This window comes from Poecilia mexicana, unplaced genomic scaffold (assembly GCF_051168715.1).
Source record: "Poecilia mexicana isolate PSO_F unplaced genomic scaffold, ASM5116871v1 scaffold_12, whole genome shotgun sequence".
Classification (NCBI taxonomy): Eukaryota; Metazoa; Chordata; class Actinopteri; order Cyprinodontiformes; family Poeciliidae; genus Poecilia; species Poecilia mexicana.
The window spans coordinates 13,276,881-13,298,630 of NW_028263381.1; the positions used below are offsets into that span (position 1 = coordinate 13,276,881).

Sequence of the window (21,750 nt, forward strand, 5' to 3'; positions counted from 1 at the left end):
GACGATACGCGTTTAGTTACGAGGCGGGACAACGGGTGAACAAGAAAACGTTTATTTACTGCAAAGACAAATCACAAATTTTTAAGGAAACCAACACTAAGAAGCTAGCCTGAGCTGAGATCTGAAATATTCAGAAAACAAAACTACGTGTCTTTAATAGTTTCTATCATCATTAATACGACACACTAAATGATAACGTCCTTGTAGATATAAAAGTCCCCCAATCGTCCTCGTTTTTTTGTTTTTTTTTCCTGTAAAATACACAACACGCGTCGGTTCGCTTGCCAATTTGAGAATATACATGTATGGAGCAAACTCAACACAGGAAAAAGAAAGTCACGTGAAGTTTGTATATATTATATCAGGTACTGTTACATTATCCAAAAAGGGTGAGAAAGAAATCACGAAAAGCACTGAAGTCAACATATCCGATAAAATATTCACTAAATAAACAAATAATTAGGAAACAAATAAATAGAACTTCTCTTTTTAGTTTGATATACACATTTTGGTGAATTAAAAGGCTTCTCCAAATGCCGCCGCTCGACGCTTGTCCCGGCATCGGGCAGCGTGCTACAGATGGCCACGACTCACCAGACTGTCAAATGGCACCTAACGAATCTCAAAAAACAGGTCACAGCATTCAGAAAATATCATTGGACAAAGAAGAAATCACAATCAGAAGAAAACAATGTCTGAGGAGTTTTTTTTTTTTTTTTTCCTTTTTTTGTACTAAAACGGGAACTCTCCTGGTGCTTTTAACACTTCTATACATCAACAAAGTTTGTAGGTTCATAATGCTTCTGCAGTCTTTTTTTTTTTTTTTAATTGGCAGCCCCTGTCCAGTGTGATGACTGCTGTTTAGACCAAGTCTGGCCAACCTCGGACCCAGTGACCACTGAGGCCATCTGCTGCAGCTGGGGCGAAATGAAAGGCACCGGAGTTTTCTGTGGTTCAGTGAAGCTGTTATTTCGTTCATGTGGAGGAGATTCTACAGGATTTCTATTCAAACTTAGGGATTTGGAACCGGATTGGTTTTTTTTTTATTTCCTAACGACAAATCAAACACTATACCACTGGCAGCAATAACATCAGGCAGGTTTCAGTTCAAGAACTATACAGGTGCATTTTTAACAAATTAAAATAATAACAAAAAAGGTTTATTTAAGCATAGACAAGACACAATGATGCATTGTGTTTCCATTAATTCCGGTGATATCTTACAGCCAAAGTAAAACACAAAATTCAGTTTCTGTGTAATTTCAAATAGTACATAAAGATCAATTGTTTTAAGAAAGAAATTTAAATATAGAAATGTTAAACGATGGCTTCCAAAATCACGGTGAAGACCACATGAAGAATCTGGCCTTTTCTGAGTGGAGTAACTAAGCTAAGTGAAAAAGTTAAGTGGAAGAAAAAAAGTGTAGTAGAAGGTACACAACAGGCTACACCTCTCACATTCCAAAGCCATCAGCGGTCGAAAAGCCCTGTTTTAGGAAAGGAAATAAGTTAAGTAAACTTTAAATGTCACTTTGAAATTGAAGTTCAGTGTAACGTTTCCAGTGATTATTTGAGGAGCCATGTGTTTTGTTTTTTTTAAAGTCCAAAGTCGAAGAGCCTAATGGAGATCCAGAGTCTATTTTCCAGAATTTTGTTCCTGCCCGCACTGCCAAACGTTTTAACACCTGCTTTAATGGGAAGGTGCCAATCGAGGCCATCACTGCCCTCGATTGGTCAGCAGACAGACCTGGCCTGGATCCCACAGAGAATCTAGGGAGGATCTCTGAGAAATCAGCATTTTTCTGTTTTTATTAGCCGTAAGATAAAAACGTGAAAATTAACAGAAATAAATGCTTAAAATATCTCAGTGTTTGATGAATCTATGAGTTTTAATTTTTTTTTTTTTGCATTTAATAAATAAAAAAAGACATTTTTCAATAATGTTGAAATGTTTTTTTAGATACACCTGCAATCTGATTGAAAATGAAATAGTGGGGTGAGGGGGTGAGATGGTTAGATTGGTGAGAACAGCATATCCAGCAGCTGAACCCAACCAGAAAGCACTTCAAATTTAAAGAGCACACAACTGAGTTCGAAACAAAAACAAAACAAACACCGTTCAGGCACTAAATATAAAAATCACGATCCACATTGTTTGGTAAAAATATATGACAAGGAAGCTGAGATTAATTCAAGAACAGCAAAAGAAGAACTGTAACCATGTCGGAGACACAATAAGGTTTTTATAACTTAAACCAAGATTGAGGGCATTTTTAAAAGTTTTAAATAGAGTAGTATTCTTTAATTCATCAAGTTGAGAGAATGTGGAGATGAACCATTACAGTTTTTTCATTTTCTCATGTTTTAAGCCACAGTCTCCACTTATTGCCTGAACTTGAACAGTTCTTTTTTTTTTTAAAGAATAAAGTGGGTACAAAAAAAGGTTAGAAAGAAAGAAAACAAAAAGGCCTTCAAAGCATAGTTCATTTGTCTTTTTGAGACTTTTAACAATTCCCAACAAATAAAACTAGAAAGCCAGATCTAAGTGTGGACAGTTTCTAGATCTGGTCAAATATTTCAAGACAGCACGAACCTGGCTTCCTTTTCAAAACTCCCCCCAACAAACGAACAACACCGTCGAGTCCGCTGACTCGCTAACGTAAATCACACAATGTATTTGCACTTTCCCACCCTATTCAATATTGAGGCCCATCTAAGTTGAACAACAAAAAAAAAAAGTCAAGCCACCTGTGCACTGTTAGCAAGACAAAGGTTTGTAATTACAGCAAATACAGTGCTACTACTCCCCCTTTTCTTTAACACAAATATTCAGCCTACAGAGAATACAAAGAATAAAACAAAACAACCAACTTTCTGCTCTTTCTGTACAGTAGGTTTGCACTTTGCAGTGGGATAATTTCTGATTTATCGTCAGATGCCATTACATCGTACCCATAAGCACTTTAAACAGAAATGCAATAAATATCAATAAATAAACATTTTGTGGAGAAATGTTACAGACGAGCATTAAAAAAAAAAAAAACGGCAAAAATGTGTGTAGCAACAAAAACAAAAAAACAAAAATTCCACATAGAGGTTAATCTCAATATTCCCCACAACGTAGAAGGCTAAAACAGTTCAAGTATAGTTGTAGTCTAAGGATTCAAAGGTTACAATACAATGCCTGGCTAAAGTATTTATGCCTCTCACACCAATTCCACATTTTGTCGGATTACAAACACAAACTTCTTCATATGTATTTGGGATTTATGTAATCCACTAAAACAAACTGGTGCATAACTGAAGTAGGAAGAAAATGATATAAAAGGATCAACAGAAATCTGGAGTGTGTGTGTGTTCACCCTGATACCCTCAATGATATCCTGCAACTGATGCGTGAGCTTGTCTAAAGGTGAACTCTGGTCCAGTTGTGGTAGATGTGGCGGTTCGTTTACGGTGTGAATGGGATTTGACACAGCCACCATGTGTGGGCTGCAACTTTGAGCCAAACGCCTTCTCATAGTCAGGTTTGCATTATGGGACGCTGCAAAGTAAACAAGCTAACAAACAAAACCCACAAGTCTTTTTTGTAAAGCATAAAAGCCGCCATGTAACATTCAACAGCATTCTGCATACTGCTCAGATAATTCTTGCATGAAACAGTAGCCAGAAACACACTAATGATTCCTACCAGCTCAGAACACAGTGACTGCTTCCTGTATTTGCATTTAGGTTAAACACATGCAACCAATAAACAGACTGAATGTAGGTTTAGAGTTTTTTTTTTCCTAAAAGTTAAACTCATCAAGTGATTTTGACCAAAGTAAACGAGCTACAGGTGTGAAACCACCTGCGAAGAAGAATGGGCCGAAAATCCAGTCTTAAGATTGTCAGAGCTGGTAGAGGAAAACCCAACAGACATGCAGCTCTACATGCAGCAAAAGACAAATCAGCAGGACAACAATGCAGGCCACACTTTTCAGATGTGTAAACTCCAACCCATCTACAATTATGCACCAGTTTAGGTTTTGGAGAGCTCCAGACAGAAAACAAAGTGAAGTTTGCCGTAGTACGGTTTCAAAATGTGAAAGGAGGCGAGGATACTTTGGCAAGGCGCTGCAGTTCCCAAGCTGTTCATATTTCACAGTCAATGAAGTAATTACAGATGAGCTACCAAAAGAAACATTCACGTCTTAACAATCGGATCAAACACGTAAAAAGCAACAAATATATGTAGTGTATCATCATTTTATATACTATACATATATATATATATATATCTATATATATATATTTATATCTCTGAATATTAGAAAATATCTACTTTTGGTCCACTGTACAAAGATGGTCTCTAAACAGGGAACAAAGGGTTAAGCATTTTATGGGCTAAAAACTGAAATCAAAGTACATCAGAGGTGAGAGAAAAGCAATGCAGGTTTTCTCTTCGTGTTGAGATTTGTGCAGTACAGTGGTGTGTGTGCATTAAGGTTTGGTGACTGTGCTGCACGCATCAAAGGGTTGGCACCACCGGTTTGAGGTAGGGTGACTGATGGATGTGTTCCCAACACATACACGCACGCACGCAACACACACACAAGCACACAAGATGAAGGGCGTATGAGCACATAAAAAGCACAGCGCAGACCCAAGAAAAAGTCAAAGACACACCCACGCAAAACACACGCTCACTTCATCCGATGACAAAGGCTAAATGCGAGAAATAGGCCTCAAGAAGGCAGAGCGAGGGCAGGACAAGGCTAAGACTGTGACTGTGACTCAGATAGGTTCAGAAGAAAACAAATAAACAAAAACAACAACAAAGAACTGATGAGCCAGCCCAAATCCAGCCACGAGTCACCAGAAACCAAATCTGCGGCTGGGCAACCTCAGGTCAGGACTACGCGGACGAGCTGCATTTAAGGATAAGGCACTATGATAAAGCCGAGGTACATTAAATCCCTGACATTCTATATAGATTTTTTTTTTCCTTTTCCCATTTTTAGTTTTTTTTTTTTTTTAATTCTGCGTCGCGACATGGCACTGCGGGGACAGGGAACAGCATCCGTGTGGCATCGAGAGACTCGCGCTTAGCCTCCTCTGTTGGTTGAATTTTTTGGTCCACTGCAAACGTAAGGAATTTCATGAAGTGAGAAGAAACTTGTAAAAGCAGGGAAAACGGCTGCCAAGAGTCTTTCAAGATCACGTCACGTAAACCACATTACGAGGCATCTAAAAGGCAAGCACTATGCACGCGGTGCATAAAAAAAAAGCTTCCCCCCACCCCCCATTTCATCCCGAATCTCATCTGTATACACAAAAGCAGCAGTACAGGTTTTTTTTTTCTTTTACTTCTAATATCACTAAAAAGATGCAAGTGTTTTTGTGCAAGTGGCTACCATATAACTGTCAAACCGAAGTTTCCCCATCATTTCTAGAATCTGACCCTTTGTTGTCTAGCTACATACAATACTCAGAAACGTCTCGCTCAATCGGAAGTCTATCAGCGTTGTTGACAGAAATCAGAAAAGACAAAGAAATTCCATGAAAAACAAAGCACAATGATAGCACCATGAGTTTGGAGGAGTGTCGATCGAAAAAAGAACAGCAAAACTATGTACAACAGGTGGAGATTTTGAGTGATTCGATGCGTTTTGCTCTACTGGGACTAGTGACGTGGATTTGAGCTCTGAGACATCAGCAGTTTGAAGGGATAAAACCCGTCCGCGTGGACAGACGGAAGCCTTAAGTCGCGTCTGAAGAGGAAACATTTAACGGCGCACTCGAGTCCCTTTTCCTCCAGGTCCCTTCCACAGACTGAAACAAGGCGACTACACATCCAGAATCCAAACAGACAAGGACAGAGCACATCCTGGCCGGAGTGTCACTCCTCCACCCGCTACGCGGGGCAGAGCGCAAACAGAGACAACGCATGTAAAAAGATGCAGACATCTAGACGTAAAGAGAGAGAGAGACGTGGAGAGTGGGACGGTAAAACTAGGCAGACAAGGTGAAGCTGTGCCCTTTGACCCTCAAACGGAGGCATACGTGTTGCCTGTGGTGCTGCAGTGGCGGATGGTGGGAGTCCCAGCAGAGGGCGTTAGGATGTGTTCGGTGTGGTCCTGCAGGGGCTGCTGCAGCGAGTGGAGAACACTGTGCTGGACGACACCCACCACAGGGTGGGACCCGTCCTCCAGCGCCCCAACCTGGATCACTTGGATTACCTCGTGCTCCGGCTTCTCGCGCTTGGCGAGAGGTTCTCCGGAGTCCTCTGTGTCCTCTTCCAAGTCACTGTCCATCCCGCTAGTTTCGTCTGGGCAGAGCAATGTAGCACATGGACAAAAGAGAGAGAAAAAAAAAAGTCCTCAGCGTTGTATTCTTGGATCGAATACTTCAAAGTTTACAGAAAACATTAAAACCCCTGCTGCAGCTGTCTGACTTTTTAGGGAGAACTGTGAAGATACTGTTGCAGTAATCTGTGACTAAAGATAAATCTTCAGATGTTCTTATCGTAAGATCTTGCTGGGAAATTAATCCTTTCACTGTAGAAATCTTCTTCAGATGACAGAAGACTGACTTTGTAATTGTCTTTACGTGTCTTTGAAGGTTCAGTGCCGAGTCCATCACTACACCCAAATTTTCACAAGTTTTTAGCTATAAAAACTGAGGCCGCATGCTGAAAAACACGTCTGGTTTGCTAAATATGTTTGTGTTGACGGGGTTTCTGTCTGGAAAAGTCTGGCATTTTTAAATGGGAAACATGTAGGAATCTAATTTCTTGCTACATTTTGCTCGTTTCAAAGACTCTTTCTAAAATATGTATTGTCCAAGGACTTCAAAAGTAACATTATTTTGGTCTATATATCTCATTCTAATATTCACAGTTTGCCTTTCTGTTTATTATAGTTGTGCATTCTCTGTATTCCTTTTCTCTTAGCCTTGAATTTCTTGTTTTAACATAATAATTAGCTGAATTAAATCTGTGCGATCAAGTTTTCAGACATTTTTTGGTTAACAATAAGCAAAGTATATGATAAAGTGGAGTTTGTCGTTTTGTGCTGTCTAGTTACTTTTGGCTTACCTTTATCGATGCTAGCAAGGGATAAGGTGTGGAGGTTGTCAAACTGAAACAAGAGAGCGATAAATAGAGCAGATATTAGCGCTTGGTAAAGATGTATCCAAAACAGATATTTAATATCAAGAATGGTAGATTAATAGACAGAATCCTAGGAGAGAGAATCCAAAAGAGCAGATGCTGCAGCTGTACCTCGCCCATGACTCCAATGGGCGTCTCTCCAGTAGCCTGAGCCACCCGGTGTTCCACAAGGTAGAACATGTACTCGTCATACAGGAGGCGGATCAGGTGGAAGGAACCGAAACTGGCAGCACTACGCAGGGTCAGGTCTCTGATCACCATAGAACTACACAGAAAAACGAAAACACCTTAACGCTCAATGTCTCAATGCTGTAAAACCTCAATGAGCCTGAACGGTGGAGGCCTTCCCAGACCTGTAGAAGGACCACTTCAGCAGGAACTGCCTGGCTGCCCTGGGGAAGCTGGGCCGGTGCTCGTAAGGCTTGAGCACCTGGGTGACCACGTTGTCCAGCCAGGCTGCCCACTGCTCCAAAGAGCTCTGCTGCTGCAGGGTGGCCTTGAAGTCCTGCTCCAAGTGCTGGACCACGCCCTCCTCGCACTGGCACACCCAGGACGCCTGCTCCTGTACAGCAGCAGGAGGAACAAACCGGATTTGGGGGGGGGTTTAGAAAAGACACGCGTGACGGAGACGAGCGCTCGGGACTGCTCGGACCTGTACGTTGGCAAAGTCAACGCGGTTGAGATCACTCAGCATCTGGTTGATTTGGGATGTGTTCTGCAACACAGCACGTGCCGCCTGAGCCAGGTGGTTCAACGATGTATATCTGCGCAACGTTTGCGCAAAGGCACTAACAGCGGCAATCTGCGACATGAATGCACACAAGAAGCTCATGTTATGGACAAATGATAACTTCAAGTATAAATTTAACAAATTTACTATGAGTATTACAGCAAAGTGCACCTTGGTCTGGATCATTCTCTGTGGAATGGCATTCATGGCATTACTAAGCCAACCTTCCAGGCTTTTGGCAAAGTTGCGAATGGCTTGAGTCAAGGCACCTGGGAGCAAAAGAACCGCAACAGTTACTACATGACCAGCTTCATCAGGTAAATCTGAGAGGTGTCCGTGACTGTGGCTCACTGGGAATGGGTCTCAGGACATCAGGAATCAGGATCTCCACGAGGGCCTGGTACATTAAATGGTCACAGGTGCTCATCCACTTAAGAACGGCCTCGTTCCTGCACAGCGCCAAAAGCTGTGCTCGAGGGAGCCGCGCTTCAATCTCGCTTATGCTGCTGCAGAACGGAGCAAACCTCAGTTACAAGTCATTCCTCTAAAACAATCTGATTAACCTTGAAATAAATGCAAACCCATGCAGCAAGGCACGTCTCAAAGAGCCAGTCCCCACCTGTTTTCTGTTACGGTGGCGCCCTCTACTGTGTCAGGAGGAGAATAACGCCAGAACGTCTGCCACAGCTTCTCTATTAGACTGAACTGGAGGTTGACAACAACATCCAAGATAGCCTGAAACACATCGAGAAAGTTTTGTTTTTTTTTTAAAATAAAAACTTTATAGCTTATGAAAACAAAAACTTTTAAATGTCTTCATAGGGGTGCTTTTTCAGCTAAATGGGATGAACATCAGGGGAGTTCTGACACAAAACATCAAACTAGTTAGAAAAAAAAAACCCTAAGCTAGAAATATCTACAAACTAAGTTTTTGACCTAATTAGTCAATTGTTTAAAAGATGTTTGATATTTATAGTATTAACTGCTTTTACCAATAAGGTTAACTTTATGATAGAAAACAGACTTAGAGAAAGGACAACAAAATAAATAAAAAAAAAGTCCTTGAAAATAATTTAAATGGCTCCACTAAAGCAAGATTATTAAAATTAATAGCCCAGACCTGTTCGTGGGTTGCTCATCTTTAAGAAGGGTGTCATGATTTGCTACCCTTTCACAGAAAACAAACACTCTCCTTTTGTCTCACCTCACAGTGCTCTCTGTAAAGGGACTGTAGAGCTTTCACATCCTCTGGACTGATGTTCTCCATACTGCTCTGTCCCAGGTCCAGCTCTATAAAGTCAGGGAGTGCCCGCGATGCATCTGTTGGGGAAAAAATAAATAAATAAAAAATTGTATAAGCACTACATGACTCAAAATGAGCCACAGAGTCACATGATCTGTGAAGAAAAACTAAGAAAAAGTTCACCCTCGCTGCTTTTGTCGAGTTAAATATCCCATTTGTTTCTATTTCATACATTTCGAACGTCAGGTGCCATTTTAAACATCGCAAATTACGTTTCGCTTTGTTTACGATGACTGATGTAGTAAAACGTACCGTGACAAAATAATTTCCCTCTCGGGGAAAGTAAAGTATCTAATCCAATTTAATGCAATTAGACAGATAATTTTTGTTCCTATGACTGATGATCATAATTATCTTAAAAAAAAACAAAACAAAAAAAACAAAAAAAAAAACAATTCAGCGATTTAGCTTAGTTGAAAAGCTGCTGACCTAGAAACTGCTGGTGGTGCTGGCTCTGTGCAATGACTGTCTGCTCTGCCGCTCCAGGATGGTGCTGCCCCCCGCTTGTGTAATTGTCTCCGGAGCCACTGTCGAACTTCTGCACTGGCTTGAACCTGAAACCACATGGCAAAGCTTATTATCTCTAACCACTATGATTTGTATCACAGCAGGTGCTGCAGGACGAATGGGTCCTACCTCTGTTTCTGCTGAACTGGTTGCTGCCTGAGCGCCATGTACTGCATGTCTTCTTGAAGTCTGTTGAGCGGCGAGTCTGGTTTCACTCGTATACCGTAGTAATGGTATTTTGAGTTCCCTCTGCAAAAACAAAACCGGAAGAAGTTGATGTACAGCGAAGGTTTTAAAATAAACCTGAAACCTTGAAAAGACGCAAACTGAAATATTAAATCAAGACAAAAAAAAAAAAAAAAAGAGCCGACCTCGTCCCGAGGCGCCTCGTACGGAGTCCCATGAAGATGGAGCGAATGAGTTTGCCAAAAGATGCTGCATTTACAGGGTCTAGTTTCTGCTCCTGGCAGTGCCGCAGGTAATGATTGTAGAGGGTGGACCGCGGTAGACTAACTCCCTCTGCTGTCTCGTAGTTGTCCAGCAGCCATTGGAGCTACAAGAGGAAAAGATGTACCTTTTAACTCACCTCTGTACACCATTTCACAAAAACCCTAAAAACTTCTGGTTTCATTCTGTAAACTTGATGCTGCTCCATGGCAGCTTTGCAAAAGCTTCTATTGCAGCCATGGATTTGAAAAGCAACACTAACATAAACCTGCGAGCGCCACAACACACGTGGATCTACAAAGATGAGAAAAGGGCAGAACAGCAAAAGAGGGAGACTTGCAAAAGTTCAGGTTAGGCAAGAGCGTGCGTTCAGGAAAGCAACTTACATGGCTGTTGAGCAGCGAGCTTCTCTGACTGGATAAACCCTCAGATTTTTGGAGCGTCTCAATCGCCATTTCAATCTGATAAACCACGAAGCACAGGACAACAAAATGTAAGAGGGGGAGGAAATCAAAACTGAAGCAAGAAAACTAAAGAGCTCATTCAAACACTTTACTGGCATTACGCAAAAATAAATAAATAAATGAATAAGTAAATAAATAAAGAGAGTCTAGTAAAGATCCCAAAGCAAGCACCACTAATCCCCAAGCAGAGCAGGAATACTTGACACTTGAACATTTTTTTCCTTCATAACGAAATATAAACAAACCACAGGACAGATGGAGGGTTTGTAAAAAGAAAGTACAGCGACTTTCAAATCTAGAGATTATGAATCAGGGCATAAAAATGATCTGGTCTTGACGGATTCTGAAAGTATGTAAGTCTAACCGAATGTGTCCAAAACACACAAAACACCCCAAATCCTCAAAGCAAAAACAAAGTCATAGTGGAAAAATGAAGATAAACTTGTACATGCTGCTCCACAGGACGTAGAAGGCAAAGTAACAAGCTAGTTGTTGCAAAGCGATTGGACTTGTAAAAATAATAATGCTGGTGTATCAAGTTTGTGTTTCCACACTGCCAGGAAGGAAAGAGATCAGCAATCAATTGTTGCTGCCAATCAGTTACTGCCAAAAGTAGTTTTATATGGTACAGAATCAGGAGATGCACTTCTCTCCACTCACAAGGCATTCTCACCTTTGCTTTGCTTAATAAATGATAAAAAGCTTGAAACCTGTTGAGAGTATATCACATTTCCAGTTAGATCTTTAGTCATTTTAGAACTTGTTAAAAGACCAGATCAGATTTATCCTGTCCTGGTGCATAAAACCAAAACACTTCAAAACATGTACCATCCTTTTAAAATGCTTAAACAAAAGACTCATCAAGCACACGCACGCACGCACGCGCGCACACGCACACACGCACACACACACACACACACACAACAGCTAAGGTTTGACCCAAGCTATGTTCAACAATTTGTATACTGGTTGTAAGTAAGATTATCCATGCCTAACGCTGTGCAAGTGTTGTGTAAATGGGTCAGACCTGATGCGAGTAAAGCTTGGGAACTGATAACAGAACAACTGCTGCCAACAACCAATGAAAAAAGAAAGAGCATCAACTGTGAGCCGTTTCTTTTTGGGTTTTTTTTTTAAAATAAAAGCGTCAATAACTTTATTATTAACTTTTGTTGGTGTTTAATGTAAAGACTAACTGAATCAAATAACCATGTACAACTACTTAATGACAAAAAAAAGGAAATAGAAATAGAGAGACACTCAAATATTTAAGTAGAAAACAAGGTGCAGGAACTAATGAGGTGCCTTTATGTCAATAATTTTATTTTTTTATTTTTACATTTTTAGCAAATGTAAAAATGCTCTCAAATAAACAAGTAAGTATTTTATAAATATGAGGATGTCTTATTACCACCACATACGTTTGCTTATCCCTTAATCTGTCGCAGTTAGTTTTCTAAATCCTGTAGTCCGTGATCCCTCATCCGGTGCAGTTAAGAGTGTCTCGGTCGTTTAAAGAAAAATCTGCTGAAATCAGTCTGCTAGAGTAAACTCCAAGTCTTTTCACTCCACTCAGAACTGTGAAAATAGTGTAATGTGTCCCCAGGTTTAGATGATTGTTTTTTTTTGTTTGGAGCAAATCAAGTTGATTCTGAACAACTCTCCATAAGTGGTGCTGAAACTTCAGTCATAAGCATCCAAATTAGGCTCAAATCAGAGCGTAGCTGTTGTGTTGAGTACTCCATCGTATCTGAACAGAGCATTAATAAGGAGTGTTTGCATCTGAAGACTGATTGTCTGATCATTCTGCCGCAGCACCTCATCTACTCCCCTCCACCCCCAAATAGATCAAATTAAAAATAAACATAAAGTTTTTAGGAAAATGTTTACAGCAGTTAGATCATTATATGCAGCCTTTGTAGTTTACCGAATACGTGAGCGCGCAAGTTTTAATATCAAGGGCCATTTCCAAGACTGTTAAACTACTCCGGATCAGAAAACAAACACTGATGCAGAATAATGGAGACGGCGTCTAAACTGATGAGGGCAGAAAGGTTTTATTGATTTATTTTAAAATCAAGGAAGATGTGAAAGTTGCTGTAAAGACATAACTATTTAGAAGTAAAAACACACATGCACAACCAAGCACACAAATGTTTACGCGAAGGCCCCGTTCCTCCAGGTGCTGTGTCACTTACGGTGGCCGGAGAGGCTCGTGCCGTCTGGGTGGCAGGATGGGGTCCGGCGTTGTCCATCAGGTAGGCCCCAGAACTGCTGCTGATTACCTGACCCCCTGCCATGCCCATGCTCATCCCTCCAGTGCTCCCCCCTCCGTTGTTGGTCATGCCATGAGACGTCACCACAGTGGACACCTGCGATGAGCTGCCCTGCGTGTCGAAGTAGCTCCCTCCACTGTTCTGGCTGTAGAGCTGCGGCTCCGAATACGTGTAGGTTCTTCTGTTCAGAACAGAGGTCGGCAGTCAGACAAATAACATCGCTATGACGACTATTCAAAAGAGCATCAACGCTGTTATGAAACGACGGGCTTTTCAGAAATGATGAACACAACTTGTGTGAGTTCATATCCTGGTTATTGACCGTTTATCTGCTAATGTCCGTCTTTCTTTGCATAGATGTACTGACTGAGTCGCATAAAAGGTCAGCGTGTATAATGTGCATTATGCACATTTGGGCAGTGGCTAAAAATATGATCGCCCTTACTGTGTCTGGATTATGCTTTGGTTGCAGCAAACAAAGCATTGGCAAGGGAAGCAGAATCAAAAGGTCATTTTGTTTTTCAAAATTAAATCTTTAAATTACTGTCTCTTAAGTACAGCTCATGTTTTACAAAAAACATTACTTTTCGATGTGGACAGGACAAAAGCTGTCCACATGCTTTTCTTTAAAATAGCTTAAAGAAAAGTTTCCCAACAACATGACGATGCTGCCTAATGGTGGGGATTGTGTGCTTGGGATGACCGAACAATACAATTCTGTATGCAGTCCAAAAATCTGACCAGAGCACAGCCATCTACATGTTTGCTGTTTCTCCATGATTTTTTTTTTTTTACAGTCCCTTCCTTAAGGTTTTCCCAAAACAATTGTATGCACTGGATTTTATACAAGGGTGTCAGCATAAAAGGAGCAGAAAATAAATCCATGCCACACTTCTGAGATTTTTATTTGATAATAAAAAAAAAGTTCTCCAACTTTTGCAAGACAGTAACATTGTTTTAGAGAACTATAAAAAAAACTGATTCAGATGTTCTGTTTCACATAATTTCTCCATGACTGCAGGTCTCTGGTAAGCTGCAGCAGACAGAATCTCTCAAAGGGGGATGCAATATAAGGAGCGCATGCTTCAAGAACCTGTATTATGTTGACATTAGTTTGCTGCTCGCCCATCACCCACCAGCTCCCCTTACGTAAATGTTTCAATCGGAGGCAGAAGTCTGTCTGTCCGTGTTTGTGCATACGCCGATGTGTGAGCGTTTATAACAGTAGGAAAAACACAGATTGGGCTTGTTTGTTGATTATGTGTGTAACCTTGTTTTTCAGACCCAGGGGAGCCTTTTATAGAATCGCCACTTCAAAAAAAAAAAAAAAAAAAAACTGGCCTACTTGTGGTCATGTTCAAGGAACTGAATGCAAAAAAAGACATCTGATTGTAAACCTCAAGAAAGAAAAACCAGAAAGGAGGAGATAAACAAAGGACAACTGTGCTTCTCTGCAACATCATGTGCTTGTGACATGAATGATCACTTGAAGAAATTTGAAAGAAGGAAAGAGGGGGATTCAAAAAAGGCTGAATGTTGAAGATGTGCAAGAGCAGAGCTGGGAAACACCTCGACTCACATGTTGCCGTTGGTGTAGACGCCACTATTTTCCTCCACATACTGCACCTGTGCTGGGTAAACATGCTGAACCTGTTGAACAGTCTGCGCCTGGCGAAATAAGGTGCAAAAGCTTGAAATTACTCAGCAAAATTTTGCTAAGAACTTGCAAGCGCGCAGGTGCAAATCGAGCCGAGACGTACCTGCTGCTGCTGAACAGGCACCTGCTGGGTGGAGCCGGTAGGCTGGACAGGCACGGTGGTCTGGAGAGGGACAGTGGAGGTGGAGTCAGCGCCTGCTTCAGGGGTCTGCATGGCGCCTGAATGAAAAAGAAAACAGACCTTCTGTAGGGCTGATAATAATAACTCACACGACTGTCTTAACCTGCAAGCTTCAGAGGTGAATCAACTTTACAGCGCAATAAAGACAGTATCATGACCTTAATAGAGTAAAAAGCTGATCCCTGATAACCAATAAGAACTTTTTCACAAATACTTCTTGCTCCTCGCTGCTTTTCAAATGCTTCATTTTAAATGAAGCAGTTGAGAAGCAAGTCATAAAATGCTTCTCAACTTTGCGTCGAGGCAAATACAGACTCGACGCCTCATCGACTTCCGTGCGCCAAAAGTCAGACCTGTCAGGTGTTGCATAAGAAAATATTTGCTCGCAAACGTAAGCAATTACCCACGTTTTAGTTTGCTCAGGAACGGCCAAATTAGAATCTAATCTTGGGAGAACAGGAAACATGGAGTGTCACCATAAACCTCATCTGTTTTGTCCAAATCAATGCCAGTAAAAAAAAAAAAAAAAAAAAGCAGCTCGGGCCAACTGCACCTAAACACCTGTCTCTGCCCCGTGGTACGCAATGTTCTCAGGGACTCATGCATCACCGGCACATGGTCTTGTCTCCACATTCGCAGCCATAAAACAAGTTAATATTTAACTAACTCTAAATAGATGCTGCTTCGCTTTCCTCTGCCGCGCCGCACTTTTGCAGGCTCAACGTCACTTCTGACTAAACACCGCGAACAAAGAAAAACTCTCAGAGATGTTTGTGTGTTCCAAATCTAAAAAAAAAAAGCCCAGCACGTCGGTGATATAATTACTTATCCTTGTTCAAGTGAACACATCTGCAGGGAAGGACAAGAGGACACACTTAAGGTTAGCCCATGTCTGCGAGTTAATAATAGTGTGGCTACCATCACCCATTCCTTCCAGGGAAAGGCCATCTCCTCCCCATCACAGTTTCCATGAACAAGCCTCTCTTGGTTAATTAAGCTGGATCTCCTTAGAGCTCTAAATCACTCCTGGGACAGCTCGCCCCTTTCCATTACCTTCAAGACTGCACCCATTTTTGCAGACTTTTACTTTGTTCATGTTGGGGCAGCAACATTAAAACTAGTTGTGACCTGACAGGAAATGGATAAAAAAAAAAAGAAAAAAAAAGAAGCAAATAATAGGGGGAAATACTACTTATTATAGACCAGTCATCAAGATAACATCTTTGGAACAGTTTGGACACTTTTGGGAAGCTGTCTAGTGGGCAAAATCCACCTTCCTGTGTATGTAGGTTTTACACAACAACAGTTTCAAAACTGCTAATATTTCTCTGTCAGGCCATTTCAACAGTTTAAAGTCCTTTCAACAGAATGCTAGTGAAAATAACAGCGTGACTGCAGTTTTCTCTGGTTGCATGAATCGGCCCTAATGAATCTCATTACCTGCCCATCCTTTCTGTTGGGGTACAAAAGGTATCAGGCTGTTTTCCGTGGGCTGGAAGTTCATAAATAACTGTGACAAGTTTTGACAAGACCCTCCTAGATCAATTTGATGTCACTAAGAGATAGGATACGTTTAAAAAAAAAAAACAAAACAAAAAAAACTTTGTGCCACCTTTCAAACCTGAAACGCATAACCTTCGACATCTTAATACAAAAAAAAAAAAAATAGGAATCAAAGGGAGCAGAAAATTGGAATCATATTCCAAAGTGTAGTTTGAAATCTAAAGTACATGGCCCCAGCCGAGTCCATCTAATTGAGAAAAGGAGCCCCTACATCACAGCACACCCTTGTTGCCTCACCTCAACCCCCTTCACAAAGACACGCACACACACAGGCACACACACCTCCTGCCACACCATTCAGGCACTCCCTTGTGGCCCACTTAAATGCCGTGCTCCACTGAGCAAGTGCAAGCCCTACAAAGACTCAGAGGAACAAAAGCCACCAAGGAGTGCAGCATTTTGCCCTGAGTTTCCTCCCTTCAATTTCTCCTGCTTACATCCCAGCCCAAAAAAAAAAAAGAAAAAAAAAAGAAAAAAAGAAAAAGAATCGTGAAGCACAAAAGGTTCACAGTCGCAGCTACCAGAAAATACAAAGGACTACAATTTGCCTAAGTAATGATCATGCATGACAAAGTTGGAGTGTAATGAGCAACGCCAAAGACATGCAAGTACGTGAACAAGACTAGGTGCATCAGAGATGGATTTTCCTTCCCCCCCACCCCTCCAACTCACAGTGACTTGATCAGGTGTTTGTATAGCAGCGAAGCAGGTGGAGGGAGATGTAATTTGGAGCTGAAGAGGTGGAGGGTATGCAAAGGAGTGTTTGTTTTGATGGGGGTTTAAAATGACAAAAGAAACCTGGAAGTGAGTTATGACGCGAGGCGCTCTAATGCCGATTTTAATGCAAGAAACTTTGCATTGGTATACGTCACAACGCAAGACAAATCTTACAGATTTAAATTAGACTTGGTGTGCGGAATAAAACGCAAAAAAAATAAAAAAAATAAAAAAAGAATTGGCAAGAAAGAAAAGAACTTTAAATAGATGCGTGCTCGTCACTGCAGGTTCTACAGATGGTTCATATAGACATTTTTTTTTTCTTTTCTTCTCTTAAATGAACAGTTTATAAGGAAGGTTGTGGAAAATTACAAAGCAAACATGCAGCAAGGCCATGAAAATGGCTGGTGGAATAATTGAATTAATCAGGCCCTCTTTAAGTGATTGGAAATGCAACAGGATCCAGGCAGCAGGTGGCATGGTACTATTTCTGCCCTCCTGGACTACAGGTAAGTGGTAACATGATCTGATAACTGGCAGTTCCTAACATCCTGTTTTGTTTGTGTATGTGGTCAAGAGGGGCGGAGGGGTGACCCAATTTAGCTTCGATAGGCGTCAACAAATAAACATCATTTCCTTGGACTTTTTTTTTTGTGATTCGGTTATAAACGGCTCCTGTGCCATTAGGTCCGACTAAACAGGTGTTTCTCCAACAATGAGCAGCAACACGACTCACACCTCAGATCATAACTACTTGTTCTTTGTTTACTGTTAAATAGCTCTTCTGTTCTGTCGAGGACAGATTAAGATAAATTGGGACGGTCTGGAGTCCCACGCCAGTGGAGGTGCACCTGCTCTCTCTTTCCTTCCCCTCATCTTGCAACACACACACACACGCACACACACACACACACACACACACGCACACACGCACACACGCAAACACACGTTCGCATGTGCGCGCACGCACGCACGCACGCACGCACACACACCTGTTTTCCTTCCTAATGGGAATCAGAGGGTTGAACAGGTGAACAATAGACCCAGTGGACCCAGGCAAGAGTAAATGTGATGCAACACTGAGAAACCTGCTCTAAAATAAGTCAATCAATCAATAAAGTATTACTATTAAAATAACGAGATAAGAGAGAAAGAGAAACTGGCTCAGAATTTAACACTAAAAGTTAGGGAAACTTAAATAAAATGTACTATCCTGCTTTGAGAATAACAGAGACGTCTTGGTCAAATGGTGCTTAATTTTGATATTTATCATTCTAGGTCTACATATGTTCAGAGTTTTCAAACTAGGTCATGAATCACATTTGCTATATACGTTTTATTTTTTTGTTTTTTTCCCCAACATAATGTAGTTTCTGTGGAACTGGTTTACTGTGTGTTTAGGGGGAAAATAGCCCTTGGATTTTGGGCGACTAGAAAGAGAAAATTTGTTTATTTAACAAAGTTTAGTTTGAGAACAGTAAGTCCAATAGCTGACTTAAACCAGTTGTATGCAACATTTAAATTTTTTTTTAAATCTTTAAGTCAGAAAAAAGGGAAAAAACACATTTGTAAGACTATAAAGCGGAGATGAACTGATCAACCATTTCCTGTCGTATACCCGTTTCCTTTTTTTTCCTGTTCTGATCCACCGATTCAGATTTTTGATCCGTTTTGATTTTTTTAAGGGCAAAAGCATAGAAAAGGCAAAAATAAAAATAATAATAATAATAATAATACAAAAGTGCTACAGATGTTTGTAGTTTGAAATCCAACGCTAATTATGAGATCCTTCCCTTTTATGCAAAACATTTTCCATAACCTTGATTTGTGTTTTATTAAACACAAGAAAATGGCATCAGAGTACATCCTGTAGACTGATGTGTAATGAATATGTAAAAGAATAAAGAAATTGAATAAATATGATAAAAAAAACAAATAAATCTAACTTTCTAGTAGTATATCTCTTCCTGATCACCAGTAAGAACTGGTGAAGGGAAAATTGGCCAATTCCAATTGACTGATTGGTGCATCTTTATTATTAAATGAACTAAACCGTTATTTATGCAATTTTTATTCATCTTTGACATTTTGACAGGCTTAAATGTAACCTTACTAAAACCTGGGATTTGTGGCAATTCAGATTAATCTGGGATAAACTGGGATAGGATGTTTAGCCTACACTCTTTTCAAAAGCGAAGGCTAATTTCCAAAATTGTAAAGAAGTATGCATTTATACACATATCAAGAAAATCCGCATTAATTCAAGTCAGTTTTCATGATAAACTACAAGGCAATAATGACGTTAAACAGGCTATTTGTAATTTATGCAACTCGGGATAGATAAATTATTCACTGAACGATAAATATGGACAAATGTGAATTAATTAGGGCTTATGTTCCATTGCACAACTTAGCCCTGTGTTATCACAAAGCTTATCACAGCCATCTGATTCCACAAAGAGGGCAGATGGAGAGCTAGCGAAGCTATCTTGGTGCCTAAGACAAAAGGGAAAGTAATGGCTTAGCTATTGTCAACCAGTTAGTCAGAGCAGGGTTAGCTCACAGCACTTTCCCTTCGCTAATCGCCGTGGTGATTTCGCCCGGTTAACAAAACACAAACCACTCGAAACTCCAACTTGCGATCTCACCGCCACATTAGCCCCCAAAATGGAATACCCAACAAGCATTGTGAGGAAGGCATCGCTGGCGTTAGCAGCCTAGCAACAACAGACACCTGCTCCTGCTCCAGCTGACCAGTTAGCATCATTCACTAGCCTGAGAAAGCTGCTACCACTCAGCATGGCAACTTCAAACGGGAATATACACCTACAAAATACTCCTCTCTTTAACTAAATGCTATATTAATGCTCTCAAATGTAGTTTCTGCTCTCCCACCACAGTAAGTATCCACAGGGAATCTTAGCAAGCAGGCTAACACGTTACAAAGAAACACCCTCGGCTAGCAAACTACCCCAGCTATTATCCAGCAGCAGACAAAACACAAACCAGAGGCGCTTCTAAATCTCCTTCAAAAAGCAGCGACGGGACAAACCAGTTGCGTTCTGGCTAACAAACACACAAACAAACAAAAAAAATTAGTTTGAAGCAAACCTGAGCTGCGGACTGGTTGATGAAGATGAGGATGGTGGAGGAGGTGGTAATGATGGAGCGAGAGGTTGTTGTTGGTGGGTTACAGTCGCCAGGACTACGGGGACTATGGCGTTGCCTCACTGGGCAACAGTTGCTATAAAACTCATCGGCTGCGCGCAACCTTACCAGGCAGGTGGGAGGGGATTTAGGCGCACACATAGGCTAAATATATCTATATATTCCTTTAATGAAATGTATTTCCTCAAAAATACAGACGTTTTCCCTTTCTGTACGAATATGTTTCAATGATTTGGCCATTGAAACACGTTCAATATATTTTAAAACATGAAGAAAAAAAATAATCAAGAATATGTGCATAAGAAATTTTTGGGTGGCATAAGATTTTTTCTGTTGTCATTTTTCCTACTATGCTATGACTATGATTTGGCCTTTCTGATAAGGATTCACGTTATTTTTGCTTTGTGCTTCAGCTATTTATGCTTATTATATTCAGAGATGGGTTGTATCTGTATATTTACTCAATTACATTTGCTTGAGTAAATGTGTTTTATTGAACACATTTACTCATATTTACTACAAAGCACTTGTAGGGGAAGTTTTACTGCACCATACTTTTTTTTTTTACTTTTACTTGAGGAATATTATGAAGAATCTTACTTGAGTAAAATTTCTGGATATTGCAACATTGACATAACTGTAACTTCAACAAACAAATATGTTTTAACCAGAAATGTATCTAGATTTAAAGTGAGGCCTCTTGTTTGGACACAAGCTTTGTTGTTCTAAGGTTATTTCCTATCTATTTGATGTCCTGGCCCATTTTTAGATAAGAAAACAAAAACAAAACAAACAGTAAATATATTCATTTGAAGTTATCCTCTTCTCTAAGTATTGATTTCAAAGGTTCATATTGTTATAGAAAATTGTTCTGTTTGAATGAGTTATTTTAGAATTATTTGTTTACACTTTTTTTTCATTTTAATCTTTAAAATGCCAGAATTTTCACATATCTGTTTTTTTTATGATGACATCATTTTAAAATATTAAATCAGACATTTTGATCATTTACTCAGTACTCAAGTAGTCTTTTCACGGAATACTATTTTACTACTTTGTGAGTTATTTATTGGTTGACTATTTTTACTTTTACTTGAGCCAGAATATGTTGAAGCTGTGCCCCTCTTTCTTAAGTACACCTCCGATTATAGGACACAATAAGACTACATAATGCAAAATATTTCCAGAGTTTGCCACAGCATTCAAACATTTTTAAGAGCTCCTGTGTAATTTTTACACATGAGCTCATCAATTTCACAGATGACTCATTTCTAATTGCGTAGTTTGTTATTATTTAGAAAAGTGAAGCTGCATGGTGTTGTTGTGCTGTCTCCAAGCCCGAGTTTGTGATTCGTAAATATTAGTTTTCCTTCCTATTTCTTTTGAATGAATAGTTCTTCACGAGACATAAATTAAATATAAAAAAAAAGTTTATTCCTATTTAATAACAACCAATTAGGACAATGTAAACCCATTCATTCTTTTTCCTTTGTTGGGAAGGAGGAAAGCTATTACTTTCACCAATTTTGTAATTTTATTCAACCTCTCCAGTTAAAGGTAATTTTCCTGATTGATAGCACTGTG

The 21,750-nt window shown here is 40.2% G+C and overlaps 1 protein-coding gene across 1 annotated transcript; it reads right to left on the reverse strand.

Annotated features, from left to right (window-relative positions):
• Nucleotides 1–36: 36 nt before the first annotated feature.
• On the reverse strand, nt 37–20,480 carry rfx3 (regulatory factor X, 3 (influences HLA class II expression)). The gene is made up of 17 exons (XM_014996565.2): nt 20,110–20,480; nt 14,641–14,756; nt 14,460–14,548; nt 12,803–13,061; nt 10,527–10,601; nt 10,065–10,246; nt 9,823–9,942; nt 9,616–9,740; nt 9,088–9,203; nt 8,503–8,618; nt 8,235–8,389; nt 8,055–8,152; nt 7,806–7,955; nt 7,507–7,715; nt 7,265–7,418; nt 7,079–7,121; nt 37–6,310 (listed from the first exon to the last, which is right to left on the reverse strand). Exons 2-17 carry the CDS (start codon nt 14,749–14,751, stop codon nt 6,030–6,032), a joined length of 2,283 nt encoding a protein of 760 aa, XP_014852051.2. The 5' UTR covers nt 14,752–14,756; nt 20,110–20,480; the 3' UTR covers nt 37–6,029.
• Nucleotides 20,481–21,750: the final 1,270 nt, after the last annotated feature.